This window comes from Esox lucius, chromosome 2 (genome assembly GCF_011004845.1).
Source record: "Esox lucius isolate fEsoLuc1 chromosome 2, fEsoLuc1.pri, whole genome shotgun sequence".
NCBI classification, from domain to species: Eukaryota; Metazoa; Chordata; class Actinopteri; order Esociformes; family Esocidae; genus Esox; species Esox lucius.
This window is the reverse complement of record NC_047570.1, coordinates 26,401,551-26,419,973: the sequence shown is the minus strand read 5'-3', so window position 1 is coordinate 26,419,973 and position 18,423 is coordinate 26,401,551. Positions and strand designations below refer to the sequence as shown.

Here is an 18,423-nt window from a genome sequence, read left to right as displayed (position 1 = left end):
TCTGGCTGAAACATTGGAATTCAACGAGTAAACCTCCCTCTTCATGGTGTAATCCTCCAGCTAAACATTCCGCATATTTTTGGACATACAGTGTATTTTGGCCCCATGCACAGTGAGGCGGGTGTTCATCAAGTGGCACAAAAATATCTAAGGATTGGAGAACTAGAAAAGTTGGTTACATCATGGGGTCACCGAGCCACAAAAACTATAGTTAAACCCCACCTCTATGCCAGCAGGTTATTTGGAAGGGTTGCCAGAAGAAAGCCTCTACTGTCACCAAACCACAAACTGAAGCCCCTGGAGTTTGTGAAATGTCATTGGAACTTTGATTGGAATCACGTTCTGTGGTCCAATGTGACTCAAATGTAGCTTTTTGGTAACAAACACCAGATGTGGGTTTGGTGTAAAATTAGCAATAGTCATACAAAAATATACCAACTGTGAATTTTGGTTGTGGATTTGTGATGCTCTCATGCTTTAACTTCCAACTTCCAATGGCAATGGGAAACTTGGCAACTAGGACTAACATTGACTAAATTACCCTGCCAATGTGATGCTTTTGCTTGCAGTATAGAATGTTTAATTTATCACTGTTGCTTTGTAAATGGCCAAAGTTTGGAGCCAGTTTGGAGACATTGGCTGCCCTGATGTTGTTTATCTGTATCCCAAACACAAAACACTAAATACAACCCTAACACCTAATTCTAACCATATCCCGAGCCAATCACCCGTAAGTCTAAAATAGACTATTTTATGTTTGTGGCCCTGCCAAATGTTCCCACTTCAACGTATTGTCCATAGATTGCTGTACTTTGGAGGACTTTTGGTACTCACAAGTATAGTAAACTAGTAATCACACTTGAGAAAGAACAATCTGTTTGGCTGATTGATGCTCCTTTAGGCACAGGCTGGTAGAGTATTACATATGATGGCTTGGTGATTTGTGGCAACGGTGGTCAGGCAGTTGTGGGCTTTTGGTTCCAAGATCTTCCTTTAACACGGACATCAGCTGTCCTACCCGCTGTCATACCCGTTACCTTCTGAATGAATTTATGGATTATTATGTTAAATGTCCTGCTAAAAGATTTATTTTCTAGGAATTTCATTTTAGATTTATGAAAAGCCTATGTTGCCAGGTCCTCTTTAAGAATCTTGGCAGAGAGGAGAATCATTGATTCATTCTGTGAAGCTTCATGGTGCCTTCTCAAACAGAACCGAACGCTACTGTGAGAATAGCCAGATCACATATGATAAAAGTGAGAGAGGAGGGAGGGATATCGTAGATAGTAGAGGTGACATTCCCGGAGTTCCATTCATAATTTTTAGAAGATGATAATATTCTGTTTATAGAGCAATATCAAAAGTTGTAATTTTTATATGACAATAAAACAAATAAATAAATGAATCAAAATAAGAATCAAATTAATTTGCTTTACTAAATATATAATTTGAAAACTGGCTTAAAACACAGCCACATAGCAGTTTGTCTTTGACTAACCCTAACTTGAACTTCTTGTCCATGTATTCTTGCTTTGCTTCAACATTTGTCTCAATTTCACTGTTATGAGAAATAGACAGAGATCAGCTGCGTTGTTTTAAACCTCTTTCAAAGCATCTTAAGATAAGTCTTTATTTAATTCTGCACTGTTTGGACAGAGCCTTTGAACGCTGCTGTAGAACCTAGTCCAGAAGGGCTTCACCTTCCAGATGATAAAAAAAAGTGAATTATTGGTTTGTTTATCACGCTCTTAAACCCTAAAGTGCATTATTAAACAGAGAACGCATTAAAAGGGTATTGTTAAAAGTGTTTTAAAAATCTTGTAAATCCCCATAATTTATGTCGCCATAGTAGAGAAGCTTCACCCGGGCCTTATGGTTCCAATTTGGGCTGTGCCCTGCTACTCTGCTCTCTGGCTCTGGGTTAGTCTGTACCTGTGAGTAGGATGCTATAGTCACTTCACAGAGGAAGGTACTGTAGATAAATACTCTGGAGGTCATGTCAGTGAATCGAACTGAGCAAATGTAATAGTGTAGTGTAGTGCCTTTTTCCCAGCCACAATTTACTGATCTGACCAAAGAGTTTATATACCTTCCGTTCATTCTTGTGACCACAGCATGCCCTGGACTCGACCCCAGCCTCTAGGGAGATCCAACAACAGTTCAGGCCGACAGACAAGTTGAGTCCCAAATGGCAACCTATTGCTTTTTTAGTGCACTGAGTTTGACCAGGGCCCACAGGGTTTCTGTCAAATGTAGTGCACTATTTTAGGAGGACGGTGCTATTGAGAAGCAGCTCTGAAGTGTCACCAGACCTCCTGGCTTCTTTTACATTTTGTATTGTTCCCGTCGTCTTCTTCTCTCCTTAATCAAACTATCTGAGTAGTGATTGGATTTTAATATTGCTTGGCCGAGCCATAATGGCGTGATGGACGGATGGAGGGGATGGACAGCGGGGACCTGGTGGATTGGAGCAACATATCAGCTGCTCAGCCCCACTAAGGCTGGGTTCCATTAATGGTATTGCCTCATTTGTTAAAGTGGCGATAGCACTGTGGTATCTGTGGGAGAAGGGGGCCACCATGGTTTGCGGAGACAAACCCCTCAGAATCAGCTCTCCACTCCCAGCTGTCTTGTCCTCAACTGGGCTATTACTGTACAGTGGAGGCAAGCCATCCCATACAAGGCGATGATTTAATCCATACCTTTTCAGTCGAGGTATTGAGATTCTGGTGAATTCCATTTCTGGTGAACCACTACAACATTTAAAATGTCAAAAACATGTCCTGTATTGACATTAAATTCAACCCAACCCCCGACATGATTAAGCCTACTAGTGTTTCTAACCTACCATTATCTTTAATGCAGTGTGTTTTTACCTGACTGAGTGACTCGTCCTCAATGCCTGATTGTCTCGCAGTAAAGACAGGTGAATATATCTGTATCTATTTCCCAACTGCTTGGTTCAGTGGAAAGGGAGGTAACACCGGTAAACCTTCATAGTGTTTTATAGCAAATAATTGTTGAGTGGGTGGTTTTGACCTTTATTTCTCCCCTTAATGGGCGATTGTGTGTTGTTTTGTGTTAGATTTATGCCTGGGTGGGGCAGGGTGATTTACGATGCTCTGACACTGTCGGCGGTGGGACTGGAGTGACTAACTGTGCTCTGTGTGTGTTCCAGGTTATCCCATGCAGTCTGGCCAGCAGCTCGCCGTGCTGTACATACACACACACACACACACACACGCGCACACACACAAATGCAGAGATGTGCGTATGCGTGCATACACGTGTAAACATATACACACAGTTGGCTAGTTGTGCTTTGTTGACCTGCGTCTTGGCTCATACTGGACTGTCCTTTTTCCTAGTCTCACTGTAACAGTAACATGAACATGAGCTATTCTACGGTAGGATCTAATTCATACACAGTAGGATAACACCATTGTAGGTCATCCACAGTAAGATACCACTATATTACATGATTTACAGTAGGTGAATGTGATATGTTCCACATCGCATGGCACAATCCTCTTGCTATTTATACCATATTACAAATAAATGTAATACAGAAATATTTCATAATGTCACTATGGAAAATGTTGGCTTCATTATGCAATAATATGTACATATAGTATATGCATATATAATAATACATGCTGTGTATATACTGTATGTACTGTATATACATATTACTATATAGTGTCCACTATATACTAAATAAAGGCTAATTTATTAATGGTTTCATCACAACACAATAACGAAATAATTTCAGAAGACAAGCCACTTCATACATTTGTACTGCGGTTATTATCCTATTGAAAAATATCCATATGTGGCCCAGGCGTCCTCTTCAATGCTCTTAAGGTTGACAATATCTGTATATTTACTTCATGGTGTCACTTTCCCATAAAAGGAGCATCCATTCCCACAGATCGATAGAGCACAAGTACCCAGTATTACACAGAGATGTTGACACGCACACACACACACACACAGCACCCTTTCATTATCCCTGTAACCTAAGAGTATAGATGATTAAATTCTTGTCACTGGAAGTAAAATTGGTCATTACACATCTAAGATTAATTGGTCTTTATTTTTCGTATTTTAGAGACCTGACAAGCATTGCATGGGTAAAACAAAGCAAGTGCGAATTATATTCTGGTGTTGATTTGTTGACAGATGGAGTCAAAATAACATTTAGCTTTAGTTGTGTAATAGAACATATTCGTTTTTTGTATAAAAGCATCTATACTGTATGTAATTTATTAGTTATGGTCCAACTGACTTTCTAATTTCTGTGCATGGATTGCATCAGTGGTAACTGACACATTTCAGTTAAACTTGATGTAAACCCTTATTATTTTCCTACTAGATATCACAAATTCACTTCTAAATGTAACACTTAAATTTACTTCAGGATCCGATGTGTTAACATGGGAGAAAAACATATAGTTTATTGCGATGTTGGGCTACTTCAACTCTGTGGATCAGAAACAAAAACTAAATGCGCATGATTCATTTGTACTAATAAAGGTATGGGTCAGTTAGGTATTCTTTTCTGACTGATTAAAAGATAAGGTTTAGGAAAGGCTTGAAACAAAAAACGATGCAATATGTTATCCTCCCTTCTCCCAGCGCACATCTACGAATGTGTACTATTCAAATTTACCTTAAATAAACCCTGAATAAAGAATGGGGATTTTATGTGAATCCAAAATTGGTATAATTTGTTTGTTTTGGGCTATTTGGTTCATATAAGCGAAATCAATATATATTTCGAACTAATTTGGCCATTCTCTGGGTGGCACATTGGTGAGTTTTCGTACCACTACATGGACCTTGCTTAGTAAATACAGAGCACCCTGTGCACGCAAGACCTTAGCCGGTCATTCCTCGCCTGTCTGAATATGGCGGGGCCTCAGTGACCGAGTTGACCTCAGTGACTGCGCATTCAATGGGCGCGGATGGGACGGGGACTATACTCGCTGGACCTGATATTCTATTTCACAGCGTCCAGACGAATAGAGTGTAGCCTCACACCTTGACTTATGTAAATTGTTTGGTCTTATTCAATCATTTATGATCTGGTTCAATGCCCTTAAATAGAGTCCAGTTGCACTGAGTGACCAGGTAGCAACTAAATGTGCCTGTGTTGTTTTTAGACCTAGTCCGCTGGCAGGCAAACAGTGGCATTTTTCTCAAACAGACATGATATGAGTCAATAATATCTAGATTGCATCTACTCTGAAAGTGTCAAGTAAAGCAAATAAATAAGGCTGAATGAATGGATTGACATTATTCAAATAATTCATAATCATTAAATAGATATTCATTTTCTGAATGAATGGTGTCAATTCATGGGTTGACAGAACTAGCACAGAATATGCGTTGTCGTTCGGTTTAGGCCATTTATTATTCTAATGTGGAAATTCTGGAGTGTCTCTGGTGTACATTACTAGACCAACATGTATTTCCTCTATCTTTCTCTCACTCTGTCTGCGTGCGTGTGTGCGTATGTGTGTGTGTGTGTGAGAGAGAGAGAGCGAGAGAGAGAGACTGCATGAGTTTGTGTGTGTTGTTCATGAGTGTAAGTGCATATATGTGATCCGAACGCTCAGGCAAGCCGGGATCACCAGTGTTTGTTTTCGTTCTGGTTTAACGCAACTGGTAGACACCGCTATTAGATTTAGTGGATAAAAGATAAACAACTGATAGCGCAAGAGGCAGGATGTGACTATATTCACTATCTTAACTTATTCGGTCATTGTATACTTTTTACATGCATAAATCGATTGGAATATTTTATTTTAACAATTCGTTTTCACGGAATTACATTTTTGCAAGTCCATTTCGCTTTGGGTGCATTATTGAGATTTTATATTTTCTTACATATTCATGTATATAAGCCTGTGGCTAAAAGACACGGACTGCATCTTAAGAAGCATTTAACATGCATTGGTGTTGATTTAACATGCATTGGTTTGCATTTAACATGAATTTGCGTTCTCCAGTGATTGTGAATTCTGGTTACGTTTGTGTGATTATTCCATGGCTATTATGTTTATTATTATTATTAAAATAAAACATGATTACACATTATTCAATATTTCCTTGTTGTTAGATAACAATCAATGAAATCTAATGAAACAAATCATCATTTTGTGCACTTTTTGCTACAGCCTGCAATCTGCAATTAAATAGGTCAAATGTTTTATTAATACGTCAATAAGGTTTCATAAAGTTCAAGTGTTGATTTTACCAATTGTCTTTGTTTATTCGATTGTGTTAGAAGTAGCCTATATTCCAATAGCATTGAATATAGTTTTCAAAAATGTTGGGCTATATACACTTATTTCAGAATATAAATCAAATCCCATTCATCTGGTGTTTATATGACTGAAATTATTTTCCATAGAATTTCGGAATAAAGGAAAACTTATTTTATTTATTTTTTATTGAATGCATTCTCTTTTGAAACTATCCACTCCAGGCGAGATGAACCAACGTGTTTCGTTATCTCCTGTTATCCTGCTGAGTCTTTTAAACAGCTCAATTACACATCTATTATCTAACCATTGTAATTCAAACATCCGATTTAGATGCATGCCTAGCCCATCTTTCAGTTGGATTACGATAGGCCTAACAAACTAAAGAAAGAAAAAAGAAGACAAGATATAGAGATCTCTTAATGTATCTATTTTGACCCACTGGACAGACATTTATGATAATGATTTACACCCACATAAACATTCACAGCCAGCCATTACAAACCGTGAATTTTTTTTCTTCCTTTCTTTATTTGTTTCTATTAGGTAGATTGTGTTGGTGCGTCAGTTTAATGTTGGCTAGTTGCGTCCAGGTAGATATTTTTTCTTTTCTATGTAGCCGGGTAAAGAACACACACGGTTAAAAGTAATTCCTGGGACGTCTGACCAATGCGTAATAAAGCAATTGACTAAGTGGAATGAAAATAAACTGCGACCAGATCAGGGTGGGTTTACGAGCCGATCACCCCCCCCCCCTAAACTCGCTCTTTTCAAAGAGCAAAATAGGTTTGTTGTGGCTTCATTCATTGTAGCCTATCGTTTGCAGGTGATGCCAAGCTCAGATAAGACGCCGCCGATCCTTATAATGGCTGTCTAGACTTGTGACTTAACCAGTGAAACTGGATTGATCACAACAAAAATTCAGACCAAGAAAGCAAATGACCAGAAGCAATTCCACCTGAATTTCAATCTCCTAGCGTTAGAGAAACAATTAGGTCTATGTTAAGGACGGTGTAGGCTATGATAACCAAATTGAGTGTTCTATTGCTACAACGATGGTCGACTATAGACTACATTCCACACTCTGAAGTTTTAATTCTCAAATATAAGTTAAAATGGTTCGAATAGCCGTTTAGCCAAACCATTACAATAACATCATCATAATCTTTACCCACAAATCATTAGAACTATCAGATCAGCCGGATTATAGTCATACGATTCAACACAAATAATTTTGCAAATGTTTTCCTAATGGGCCCTCAGTATTGGATAATTTTCGATTTAAACAAGAATTTTGTATCGCATTATTAATTGGCTTAATTAGGACTTAATATTCTGTGATAAATGCTGATCATAAACATATATTTTTTAAGATAATTATTCTGGATACGTTCTGTAATGTAAACTTTTCATTTGTGGGTTTTAGAAGTTGGAGAAAGAGATTTTCTTTTACGCATGAAGCTTAGTTTTGGGAATAGGTATTTATAGGTGAATGTTTTGAAGTCTAAATAGATCAAATAACCACCGGTCAGTTTGATTAGGCATGGACTGGCAAAATTCCAGAAGGCTTTGCAAAGACTTTTCCTTAGACATTATGATTTAACAGTTTTATTTTGATCAGTTATTAATTCCTTTATGAATCGATGTCCTGACAATAAATAACAATAACTTACTTTTGTTCAAGAGGCTCAAACAACCTCTACCCATTGAGATAAAATATTAACAACAATAATCTGTTTTATGTAATCTTCGGAAAATCATGCTGCTTATTAAGACAAACACATGAGCCACTTGACTCGATAACGAAATAAATGTATCAAAGGTCACGTAAAGAAACAAAGACACAATATTTTCACAATAAATTGCAGAATGTCCATCTGGTTCAACATCAAATGGCTCCAATGTAATATGGAGGGGATTCGTTTTGTAAATCCATCACGAGCATCTTCATTCGAACTCAGTTAAAGCAACCAAGTTCTGTTTTTGTTTTGTCACTGATATCCTCCAAAAGGCTGAACTGAGTCTCGAGAAGGGCCTTCGTTCATGTTGCTTAATAGTGCCGTTAGGTGATTGATAAAAATTCAGAATATGTCACTTTCTCATTTCCGAAACCTTCCGTCTTTTGGGCGCTGTGATGAGCTGGTCACATGCAGGGGACCGGGGATCTGGACGGGAACATGCTAGGCCTGGGACCGGGCACTGAGCCTGGGAACCCGGTTTCACGTCTCCACGGGACTGGGTACCATACTGTTAGGGGTGTCGGGTAACTGCGATGACAAAGAAGTCACGTCGCTGCCAGAGGAGTTTCCCAGTGAACCCGATTCCGAGAAAGACACCTAGAACGTGCAAATACGGTGATGTCAAAACAAATCTCAGTTCAGGCTTTCATTCTATTATTTGTTTTGTATTGCATTAAAAATAATACCTCTGGCCTATTTCCTTACAATTTAGATTGATTACATAAATTAAAAAAATAACTAGAAAACCTTGTTCTCATCTGAATTAAGAATTGCGTGCGCGCGCGCGCTCGTTCAAGCACTGGTGTGTGTGCGAGTTGGTTTGTGTTAAGTCTGTGTGTTCATGCGTAATTACACGAACGCTTTGCATGCTACTAAGTATAGTATGCCAGTGTGTCACCACCAATCTTACCAGTTGTTGAAAGGCCGGCTGGTCCAGATCACTCTGCAGCGCGAACTCGCTGAGGGCCTTCCAAGGCGGCTGGTAGGTCTGCACCTCCACCGGGTTGCCCTGCACAGTGTTGTCGTGTCTGATAGGGCTTCCAGCCACCAGAGGCGTACCTGTGAGCCCCTGCAGATTCTAATTGGAGATTAGAATAGGAAATCCTAATTAAATTTACACTTTAGTAGAGGAAGAAAACCATTAATTCACAAATCAGATTGCAGAATGTATTTCTGACTTTGATTTCCAATACAGGTCATGCAAAATGTAATTATTGATTCATTATTTATTGACATAGAGGTTACAGAAAAACAATAATGAAAGAACAGCTTGTGGAAATGACCGGCCTCGGACCAAGGGTTATTCAAGTGTGGCACTGGTCAAATCATTCCAGAGAAACGAAATAGCAATGCAGGAGCGAGAAGGCATGATCATGCTTTGCCTTTATGAGGAAAACATTTGGCCACAAGTAGTTCTTTGCTGACAGAGTCTATTCCCTACCTCAACTATCGCAAAAATGTAAGGATTCAAAGATGAACCAAACATGAAGAGAACGTAGAAGTATAAAAAAGGTTTCCGAGATTAACTTACGAAGATGCTTACAGTCTTATCACTGTGTTGCTGCTGCTGAAGTTGCTTCATGAGAATAGATCTCTTTTTGTCTTTGCATCTTTTATTCTGGAACCAAACTCGAATAACCCTTGGGCTGAGGCCGGTCATTTCCACCAGTTGTTCCTTCATTAGCGCATCTGGCCGCGGATTGGCGTTGTAGCACGTCCGTAACGTGTGGAGCTGCTTCTCGTTCAAAACCGTTCGCACTCGTGTTGTCTTCTCTGACTGCTTGTGGACGTGGTTTCTATGCGGTGCCCGCACTGTCACCGGCTCTGCTGAAGAGAGGCGAAATTACATTTCATAAAAAAAGAAACTCACTAAAAGTTTGAATAATGTATTATTATAACTATTATTGATAATAAAGTGTGTGCATTTTTCATTAAATTGTTCACTATGCTATGCAAATTCTTTTTTTTAACAAGTGTTATTGGTGTAATATAATTACAACCCTAAACATTTTTAAATCAATCCATACATATTCAATTTGATCTACAACATAAAAAAAACTTCACGGATGCTGAATATTATTTTGGGCCCCAAAGAAAATGTTATTTCGAAAGCATGCTATATTTGTCATACTTGGTAACGTTTTTCACTATAGTAATTATTTAATTTGCACCATTACAAGTGGATCTGTAAGATGTTATTTTCTGTGATCCATATGATCCAGATAATGCCATAAAGTAATGATTAACATAACCGTTGAAGTTAGTATGAGTTATTATATTTGTGTTACTGGGTCAACAACATTAAGTATAATCATTAAAATTAAGTATATCGATATCCTAATTTCACTTTTATTTCAAACAATTAATAAAAGTAAAAGCTATGTTTTTAAAAAAAGTCTGTATAAAGCCTGCATAATACACTTACAGCTTATTGTCTTCTACAGCTGTGTTTGTATAGTTACATTTCCTGGAATCTATAAATCGTTATATTTAAAAAAAAAAAAGTATGTAGGCCTAAATAATAATCTTCAGCATATAAAGATGAACATTAATAACACAACGAATATTATCATATGTAGTTACTATGATTGTGTCCATATTATTATGAATATTACCACTTATTGTTAATATTATGTATTGAAATTATTAATATTGTTGTACTAGTATTTAGTACTAGTATTTAGTACTGGTAGGAGTAAGGGTAGTAGGCTATTATTATTGTTGTTGTTGTTGTTGTTATTGTGCATGTAGACACATTTTTATCATTTCAAAAGTCAGATGGTGTTGTTTGGGATGTGAAACTGACCTGCTAAGTGTAGCGATCTGTTGGAGTGGATATGTCCGGGGCTGATGGGACTTCCGGCGGAGCTCCGGTCCATTAGTAAGCTGTGGTCCGCCCTGCAGAGCAGCTCCTCATCCCGAAGAGAGAACTCATCCCCCGGCAGAAGCTGTCTGCTGCACACCGAACACCTGAAACACTCGATGTGGTACACGTTGTCCCTGGCTCGCATCACCAAATCGCTGCTGCTGAATCCAAGGTTGCATTTTGCACATTTTATTCCGAATAACCTGCAATAAATTAATGAAACACAAAGGTATATAATTAAACGATACATTTTAGAGTGTCTAATTTGTTTTTTATTTTAAACTATCTAACCAATCATACTTAAAACGTCAAAATCAGATGCATATGTTATTGTGGTATGTTTAGCGAAATATCATTGGATAATTGTTATTTTGAACGAATGTTGTAATTCTGGAAATGCGGCCCTTTCTGCGTTGAACTAGAACAACATTTTTAGCACCCTAAGACAATTATTTTAAAAGTTCCAAATATTTTTTACTGGCTCAAATGTTACCTTGTAGACTAGAATGCATTTCCAAGGAATCAATTGGTTATTTATACAGCGAACAGCTCATTTCCAGACTCAGTCAAGTTGCCTACTTGTTTATGAATTTACATTTCTCTAGTTTTTACCTTTTGTTTAGTGTTTATATGAAACAAAATACATTCTAACAATAACAAATCTACAAAAATATTCCAAAGAATGTCAATCCCTACCTTACATAATCTCTTTTGCAATAGGTTTTTCCGTCTCGGACGAAGCAAGTGCATGTCTCATCCAGGTACTGGCTGCATTCTGCACACTTCAGGCAAGCAGCGTGCCACTCCAGGTCCGGGGACACTCTCAGTATGTACTGGTCATGTATCTGACTTCCACAGCCTACACACATCGCAAATCCGGGCTTCTCTGCAGAGAGCACAGCATTGTAACCGTATTGTAACTGCTCGGCCACATGTAAATAGTGCTTTACAAGTTAGCACACTTTTGAAGATCCACAAGCCGTCATAATTTGTCTAAATCTGACAGTGCATGCTCTTCAGAATGCACTTTTGCAGGCTGGGCAACATTTGGTCTTGTGTAACAAAACGAGAAATCATTCTGCGAAAGTTCCTCACTTCAAAATATGCCAATGACTTAAATCAGTTCTGAAATTAAACTCAATCGTTCTGAAATCAATCTAAAATAAATTAAAAATCTAAATTACACCTATCTCAAAACAACAAATGACGATACAAATGTATTATATTTAGGCACACGCATTTATAAAATACTGATTGCGATAAAAAAAAATATATTTGAATTCTATTGGTGAAGAAAATAAGTGCTCAAAATTAAACTTACTTTTGGAATGATCCCCCATATCACCCAAGAAAGAAGAGTTGAAAATAATATCCACCATACAGGAATGATGAGGGGATTGCGATAAAATGCAGAAATTAAGTTAGAAAACGGAGTGTGAGAGGAGAGTAAGAAGGAGGTGAGCGGCCCGTGCCGGGATGTCTGATAACTTCAGTCCGGACTGTGGGACGGCCTGGGGTAGAGGCGCAGCAGTGTCCCACACGCGTTCTGACGTCACGCGTGAACTGGTCATCCATTCGTTCCAACATATTCCCACTTTCAGTCACATAATGTCTCTTGAGATTTTTAAGATTTTAAGTAATCAAAAATGTCAATGTAACTTCAAATAATAGTTATTTATTGTAAAGCAATGTTTGTATTTGTATACGGATTTTAGGATTAGAAAAAAAAAATCTTACCTTCTTTAGCATAGCAATAATTCCTGACATTGGCTGATCATTATTTTTAAAATGTGTACTATTTTGTTAGGCCTACTTTATGAATGTAGTGAGCAACAGTAACCAGTAAATGTATTTTTTTTTTTATGTTTTGCAAAATCGAAAGCACCCAGAAAACACTCATGACACATGACACCATGTAAATCTATTCGAGAACAACAAGGACACCTACTGGGGGAAAGTAGAAAGTACACTTTTTATTTCATATTTTGCATGGTTAATGCAAAAAAAATACTTCGAAATTCAAATTGAAAAATGCTTGTTGAAAACCCAATCAGAACTTGAGAGCTACAATTAACTCCCATGGTAGTGCTTCCCAGCCATGTCTCTGTGCATATTGATTTTAGAACATGTCAAAGGGTTTCTCAAACCTCTCCCGACCCAGATTTTTATTTTTGTTTTAGCCCTAAATGTGCAGATCTGATTAATTTAGTCAAATGTTATGTAATTTAGGCATTACAATGGTTGTACCAGATGATATGTTATTAACTTGGTAAGTGTATTTCCCAAACAAGCACGCTAAGTAAACCTGTAATGAGACAGGTGCTTGTCTATGTGTCCATGTTAAATTTTTTACAAAATCCCATTGGGTCCGCTGTCCTGTCTGGTTCCCTTTTGCTGAAATGCTGTTTGTGTCATAAGCAAACTCTGCAATAAACCATATTCTAGGTCAAATGGAGGCTAGGCCAATACGTTGTATTGAATTTATTTGATCTGTAGCCTAATGATAATTTATGTGAACCCAGGTCTTCTTTTCTCCTGTTTCCTTCATAATGCATGCTGTACCAGTGTTACTGTGGGTAAAAAAGGAAACAAAATAATATCTTGAGGAATTGTTTGAATATGCCAATTATATATCAGTTATATACCAATTATATATCTGCAAATGTATTTCTAAAGCCCTTTTACATCAGCAGTTGTTACAAAGTGCTTTTACAACACACCCAGCCTGAAACCCCAAGGAGCAAGCAACAACAGTTTGCAACAGGATGCATTTAGCGATTTCTGAAGAATTGTCATAAACATTGTGGTGTCGAGCCAGTAAGGGGCCACGAATATGTTTTACTATATAATGTACAGTATTTGTCAATTTGTCCCCCATGGCATCAAAACCACTCTCCTTCAAACGTTGAATTTCATGACTAAGTGAGGTATGATAGTAATTCTATGTACTGTAAAGATGACATATTCACAACATATTCACAACATATTAAACAACTACATTTTAAAAACAGAAATGCATTGATGTGCAAATCATTGAAATCCTACATTCAATAGAAAAGAGTACAACAACAACATATCAAATGTTGCAACTGAGGCATTTTATTGTTTCTCGAAAAATACACACCCACTTTGAATTTGATGCCGGCGACATGTTTCCAAAAAGTTGTGACAGGAGAAACAAAAGACTGGAACGTTTGTGTAATGCTAAAAAAACAAACCTGGAGGGACAACTCACAAGTAATTAGGTTAATCAGCAACAAATCAGTAACATGAATGGGTATATAAATAAAGCATCCCAGAGAAGATAAGCCTGAAGTTAAGATGGGGAGGGGTTCACCACTCTTCGCAGGCAAATAGTGCAACAATTTAAGAATTGTTTCTCGACGTGAAATTCCAAACAGTTTGGGGATCTCATCATCTACAGAACATAAAATTAGATTAAGAGAAAACAGAGAAATCTCTGTACGCAAGGGACAAGGCCAAAAACCAAAAATATTGGGTTATGGTCTTTGGGCCCTCAGGCAGCACTGCATTAAAAACAGGGACAATTCTGTAATGGACATCACTGCATGGGCTCAGGAACACCAATATCTGTGAACATGTCGCTGCATCCACAAATGCATGTTAAAACTCTACCATGCAAAGACGAAAACAGACATAAACAAGATCTAGAAACGCTGCTGCCTTCTCTAGGCCTAAGCTCATTTTTGATGGACTGAGGCAAAGTGGAAAACTGTCCTGTGGTCTGACCAATAAACATTTGAAAATCTTTTTGGGAATCGTGCTGCATCCTCTGGATTTAAGAGGGACCATCAGGCTTGTTATCAGTGCTCAGTTCCAAAGCCAGCATCCAGCATCTGCATTAGTGCATTAGATTTGTAGCAACATATGCTGCCATTCAGACAACGTATTTCTCAGGGAAGGCCTTGCTTATTCTGCAAGACAATGCCAAACCACATTCTGCACGTGTTACAACAGCATGGCTCCGTAGTAAGAGTCTGGGTGATAAACTGGCCTGTCACCCATTGAAAACATTTGTTACATTATGAAACAAATAATACAACAGAGGAGGCCCCGGTCAGTTGAGCAGCTGAAATCCTATATGAATCAAGAATGGGAATACATTTCAACTATAGCAATTGATTTCCTGAGTTCCCAAACACTTACAGAGTATTGTTGAAAGAAGAGGTGATGCATCACAATGGTAAACGTGCCCCTGTCCCAACTTTTTGAAACGCGTTGCTGGCATCCCATTCAAAATGGGCATGTATTTTCCTAAAAACAATAATATTTCTCAGTTTCAATATTTGATATGTTGGCTTTGTACAATTTCCAATTAAATATAGGGATTAACTTATTTGGACATCATTTCATTCTGTTTTTATATTTTACGCAGCATCCCAACTTTTTTGGAAACAGGGTTGTAATTCCTAACAAACCACACGTTGAGACGTGTGTGACATCTCACATGTTGTTACCAACCGTTTCTGTCTCTTACACAGCCTGAGAGGCAGTTTGTCCTGAGACATTAGCGGCTGTTCTCCAAAACATGTTTGATGATAGCACGGAAGTCATGACCTGATGAGGTATATCAAATCCAAAATACATTGTTTAGTTACAGTGGATACTCTGGTTGGTTTGCTTAATAATGTACACAAATATGTCACCAATCCTTCATCCATTCTATGGATTAATTTCTGTGAAAATACCCAAAATGGCTTGGCAACATTATTTGTGCCACCTCACCTGACTTGGATGAAACCGGCTTGGTAACCTGTCAGGACACAGTGTTGCCCTGATGTAGCTATAGCATTCCTTATTACAGTATGTTGCTACAGACCTGTGTTATAAGTCTTTTCTCATTATATGTAGTGTCTAGAACAACGCCTTCCCTTCCTGTCCTCGTTTGGTACAACACGCTGTAGACGGCCTCTTGTTGCATCCACACAATGAGTAAGAGGTCCAGCAAGAAGGAGTCAAACAAGGTTCCCATGCAGGGTTTGCGTTCTAGACCATGTCCTTTGGAGGGCCTATCGCAGGTTTTTGTGGCTCCCTGTTGGCCCAACAAATCCTAAATTTACTGATATATGGAGGAGCAGTGTAATAGACATCTCAGATAGGAGGGAGTGAGGCCTAAGAAGTTTTTGTAAAGAAGCATTAACATGTGGCTCGTGTAAATAAGAATGGAGGCGTAAAGGTCCAGCGGTCTCCTTTTAGAGGAGCATCGGCAGCAAACCTGTCTGCTCAATATCCCCCCTAACCACCAACCTTTTAAATGACCAAAATAAAAAATTCTGGATCAGGGTTAGCTTAGCATATGGGGTAATGGAGGAATGATAATAGTGGAGAATACCATGTCTATATTAGCTTGGAGACGTGATGAGAGAAGGACAGTATGCTGTCTAACTAAACTCCTGAGTACTTGTGTGAGTAGACTTTCACATAACCACATGTCTGGAACCAGGAGAAATATTGAGATTGGAAATAAAGTGTCAGGTTGGCAGGGATGAAGGTCAAAGAATATCACCATCCAGAGCAACAAAATCTTGTGGTCTCCCTCCTGTGGTGACACTTAGTATAAATGACAGGGAAACATCTGGTGGCCATAGTCTCTTTTACAGAATATTTGTTTGTTAAAATAATATGCACACCTCTTAAATAAATGAAAACATAAAATTAACACAGACGTGTGACCATACATTTGTGCATGTCCCACAAGGTCATAGGCAGAGAAAGCTTGCTTGATTTTAAGAAAAAATTGTTGCAGGTAGCTTCACACTAATTCTGAGGTGGGGCCTGTTGATTATAATACCTGAAATCACCTGCATACTGTGTGAGTGGGTAATAAAGCTTCCTGCTGCATGCGATCTGTTATTCATGTATACAGACAACAGTGTTCACTTAATGGTGTCTGCTTAAAAACACACAGCCTTTACCCATGTTATTCAGTGCTATGTAATTACAAAATCTTTGTGAAATCCTTACTTATCAGGGAAGTTTATTTTATTTTTGTTTTAAGACATGCATGAATTATAGTGCATTTTATCAACAGAGCCATGTCTATTTTATCTGACTGCATTTTCAAACATTAAGCTTTAATGCTTCTGAAAGTTACCTTTCCTTCCAATTTTACCCAGAGAGACTGTAGTGCTACCCCTCAATTACTAGCCCCGTAATCTGTCATTCTGCAACACAACTGTCATCTTCCTGATCTAATGGTATTTATATTGAATTAGGATGCATTAATAAACTATATCTTATGTATTGTAATCCAACTCATATTGACTGAGTCTGGGTGGTCTGTTCTTGATTTCCCTGAGTAGATGAATGTGTTTCAGCTGATGCATTCTAATTCTGTCTGGTATTTAATTTAATTTATTTTACTAAAAACATAATCAGCAGTCAATTCTTAAAGAAGACTTTGAATGCCATTGTCCATCCTTGGGCTTAACTTCACCCAGGTTGTCTCAGTCTCCATAGCTCAAAGGATGTTCAACTCACAGGGAGCACGTATTAACAGTTAATGTAATAAAGCTGGTTTATATATATATTTGGGATTGGTTCTCAGGTGTGGATTAATTAAGCTGGTTTATAGCTGGTTTGAGTAAGCTAGAGTGAGTATAATATCAACATAAGCCATATGAGTATAATATCAACATAAGCCATATAAAGTAATTTTTTTGGAAGATAAGGTTAAACATTCTAAATGTTATTTTCCAGCAACTTTGGGTTGGTATTTTTAGGTGAACACAGCAGTGGTAAATCCGAAGTGTGCCACTTGTTTTGTTGAAGTTTTTAAGCTGTAGTTCAAAAGCTACAAATACCATCACATTTTGAGTTGCACTATACATTTAATATTCATTGCTGTTGCATTTCAAGTTCAGTGACAATACCAAATACATCCCATTCAAGCCTAAGAATATTTATACTGAACGTGAAAGACATTGGGATTTATGCAAATATGGTTGTAATTTGAAATGTAAATAGTGTCAACAAATTTTCGTCAAGCATCAGTACCAGTAAGCATCAATACCAATAAGCATCAGTACCAATGCCAGCCTTTTAAAGTTGTTTTGGTGTTGGTAGCTTCTAGAGTTCAACAGCAGTGGCAAATCTTAATACTTTCCTATACCTTCCTAAAGCCTGTGTAATGTTAATGTCCAATAAAATATCAAGAAGTATTAATGCTATCAAAACACTGTTTACATGCAACCTGCTCCAGTTTGGTCTACATGTTGTAAAGTTTAAATGGCATCTCTAGATTGAAGGGTAGAAAATAAATCAGATATTTTCCCATGCATGTCTATGCTCATTAAAATGCATTGGGATGAATGGAAATTTGGTTGTAATGTTCTAAGTTGTAGTCATATTAAATGTATGTCTCTACATTTATATAGTACTACTGCTATCTTCGAAATTGCTGTGAAATATTTTCTATTTTTAATGATATCTTTCAGATAATGTGAATATTGTACAGTATTTCATATTAACCAATTATTTATAAATTATTCTCCACCAATATTTTTGTAAAGCACACAGTAGGCCTAAT

At 37.7% G+C, this 18,423-nt stretch overlaps 1 protein-coding gene across 5 annotated transcripts; it reads right to left on the bottom strand.

The window, feature by feature from the left end:
- Window positions 1-7,861: 7,861 nt before the first annotated feature.
- isl2b (ISL LIM homeobox 2b) lies at window positions 7,862-12,362 on the bottom strand. 5 transcript variants are annotated; one of them, XM_010891233.2, is made up of 6 exons: window positions 12,196-12,362; window positions 11,571-11,760; window positions 10,815-11,077; window positions 9,540-9,835; window positions 8,919-9,086; window positions 7,862-8,605 (listed from the first exon to the last, which is right to left on the bottom strand). In XM_010891233.2, the coding sequence occupies exons 1-6, from the start codon at window positions 12,251-12,253 to the stop codon at window positions 8,489-8,491; spliced, it is 1,092 nt and encodes a 363-aa protein (XP_010889535.1). In that variant the 5' UTR covers window positions 12,254-12,362; the 3' UTR covers window positions 7,862-8,488. The 5 variants fall into 5 exon arrangements, with proteins under 5 accessions (XP_010889535.1, XP_010889537.1, XP_010889536.1 ...); XM_010891235.2 differs by having other exon boundaries at window positions 9,552-9,835; XM_010891234.2 differs by having other exon boundaries at window positions 9,540-9,832.
- Window positions 12,363-18,423: the final 6,061 nt, after the last annotated feature.

What these genes read in the sequence shown, in the direction of transcription:
- isl2b (XM_010891233.2), bottom strand. Translation starts at nt 12,253, where the DNA reads ATGGTGGATATTATTTTCAACTCTTCTTTCTTGGGTGATATGGGGGAT. An exon ending in CAGATCGCTACACTTAGCAG is followed by an intron (nt 9,836 to 10,814) that starts GTCAGTTTCACA and finishes GCCTCTCTTCAG; the next exon opens with CAGAGCCGGTGACAGTGCGG. An exon ending in AGCCGGCCTTTCAACAACTG is followed by an intron (nt 8,606 to 8,918) that starts GTAAGATTGGTG and finishes TGCACGTTCTAG; the next exon opens with GTGTCTTTCTCGGAATCGGG.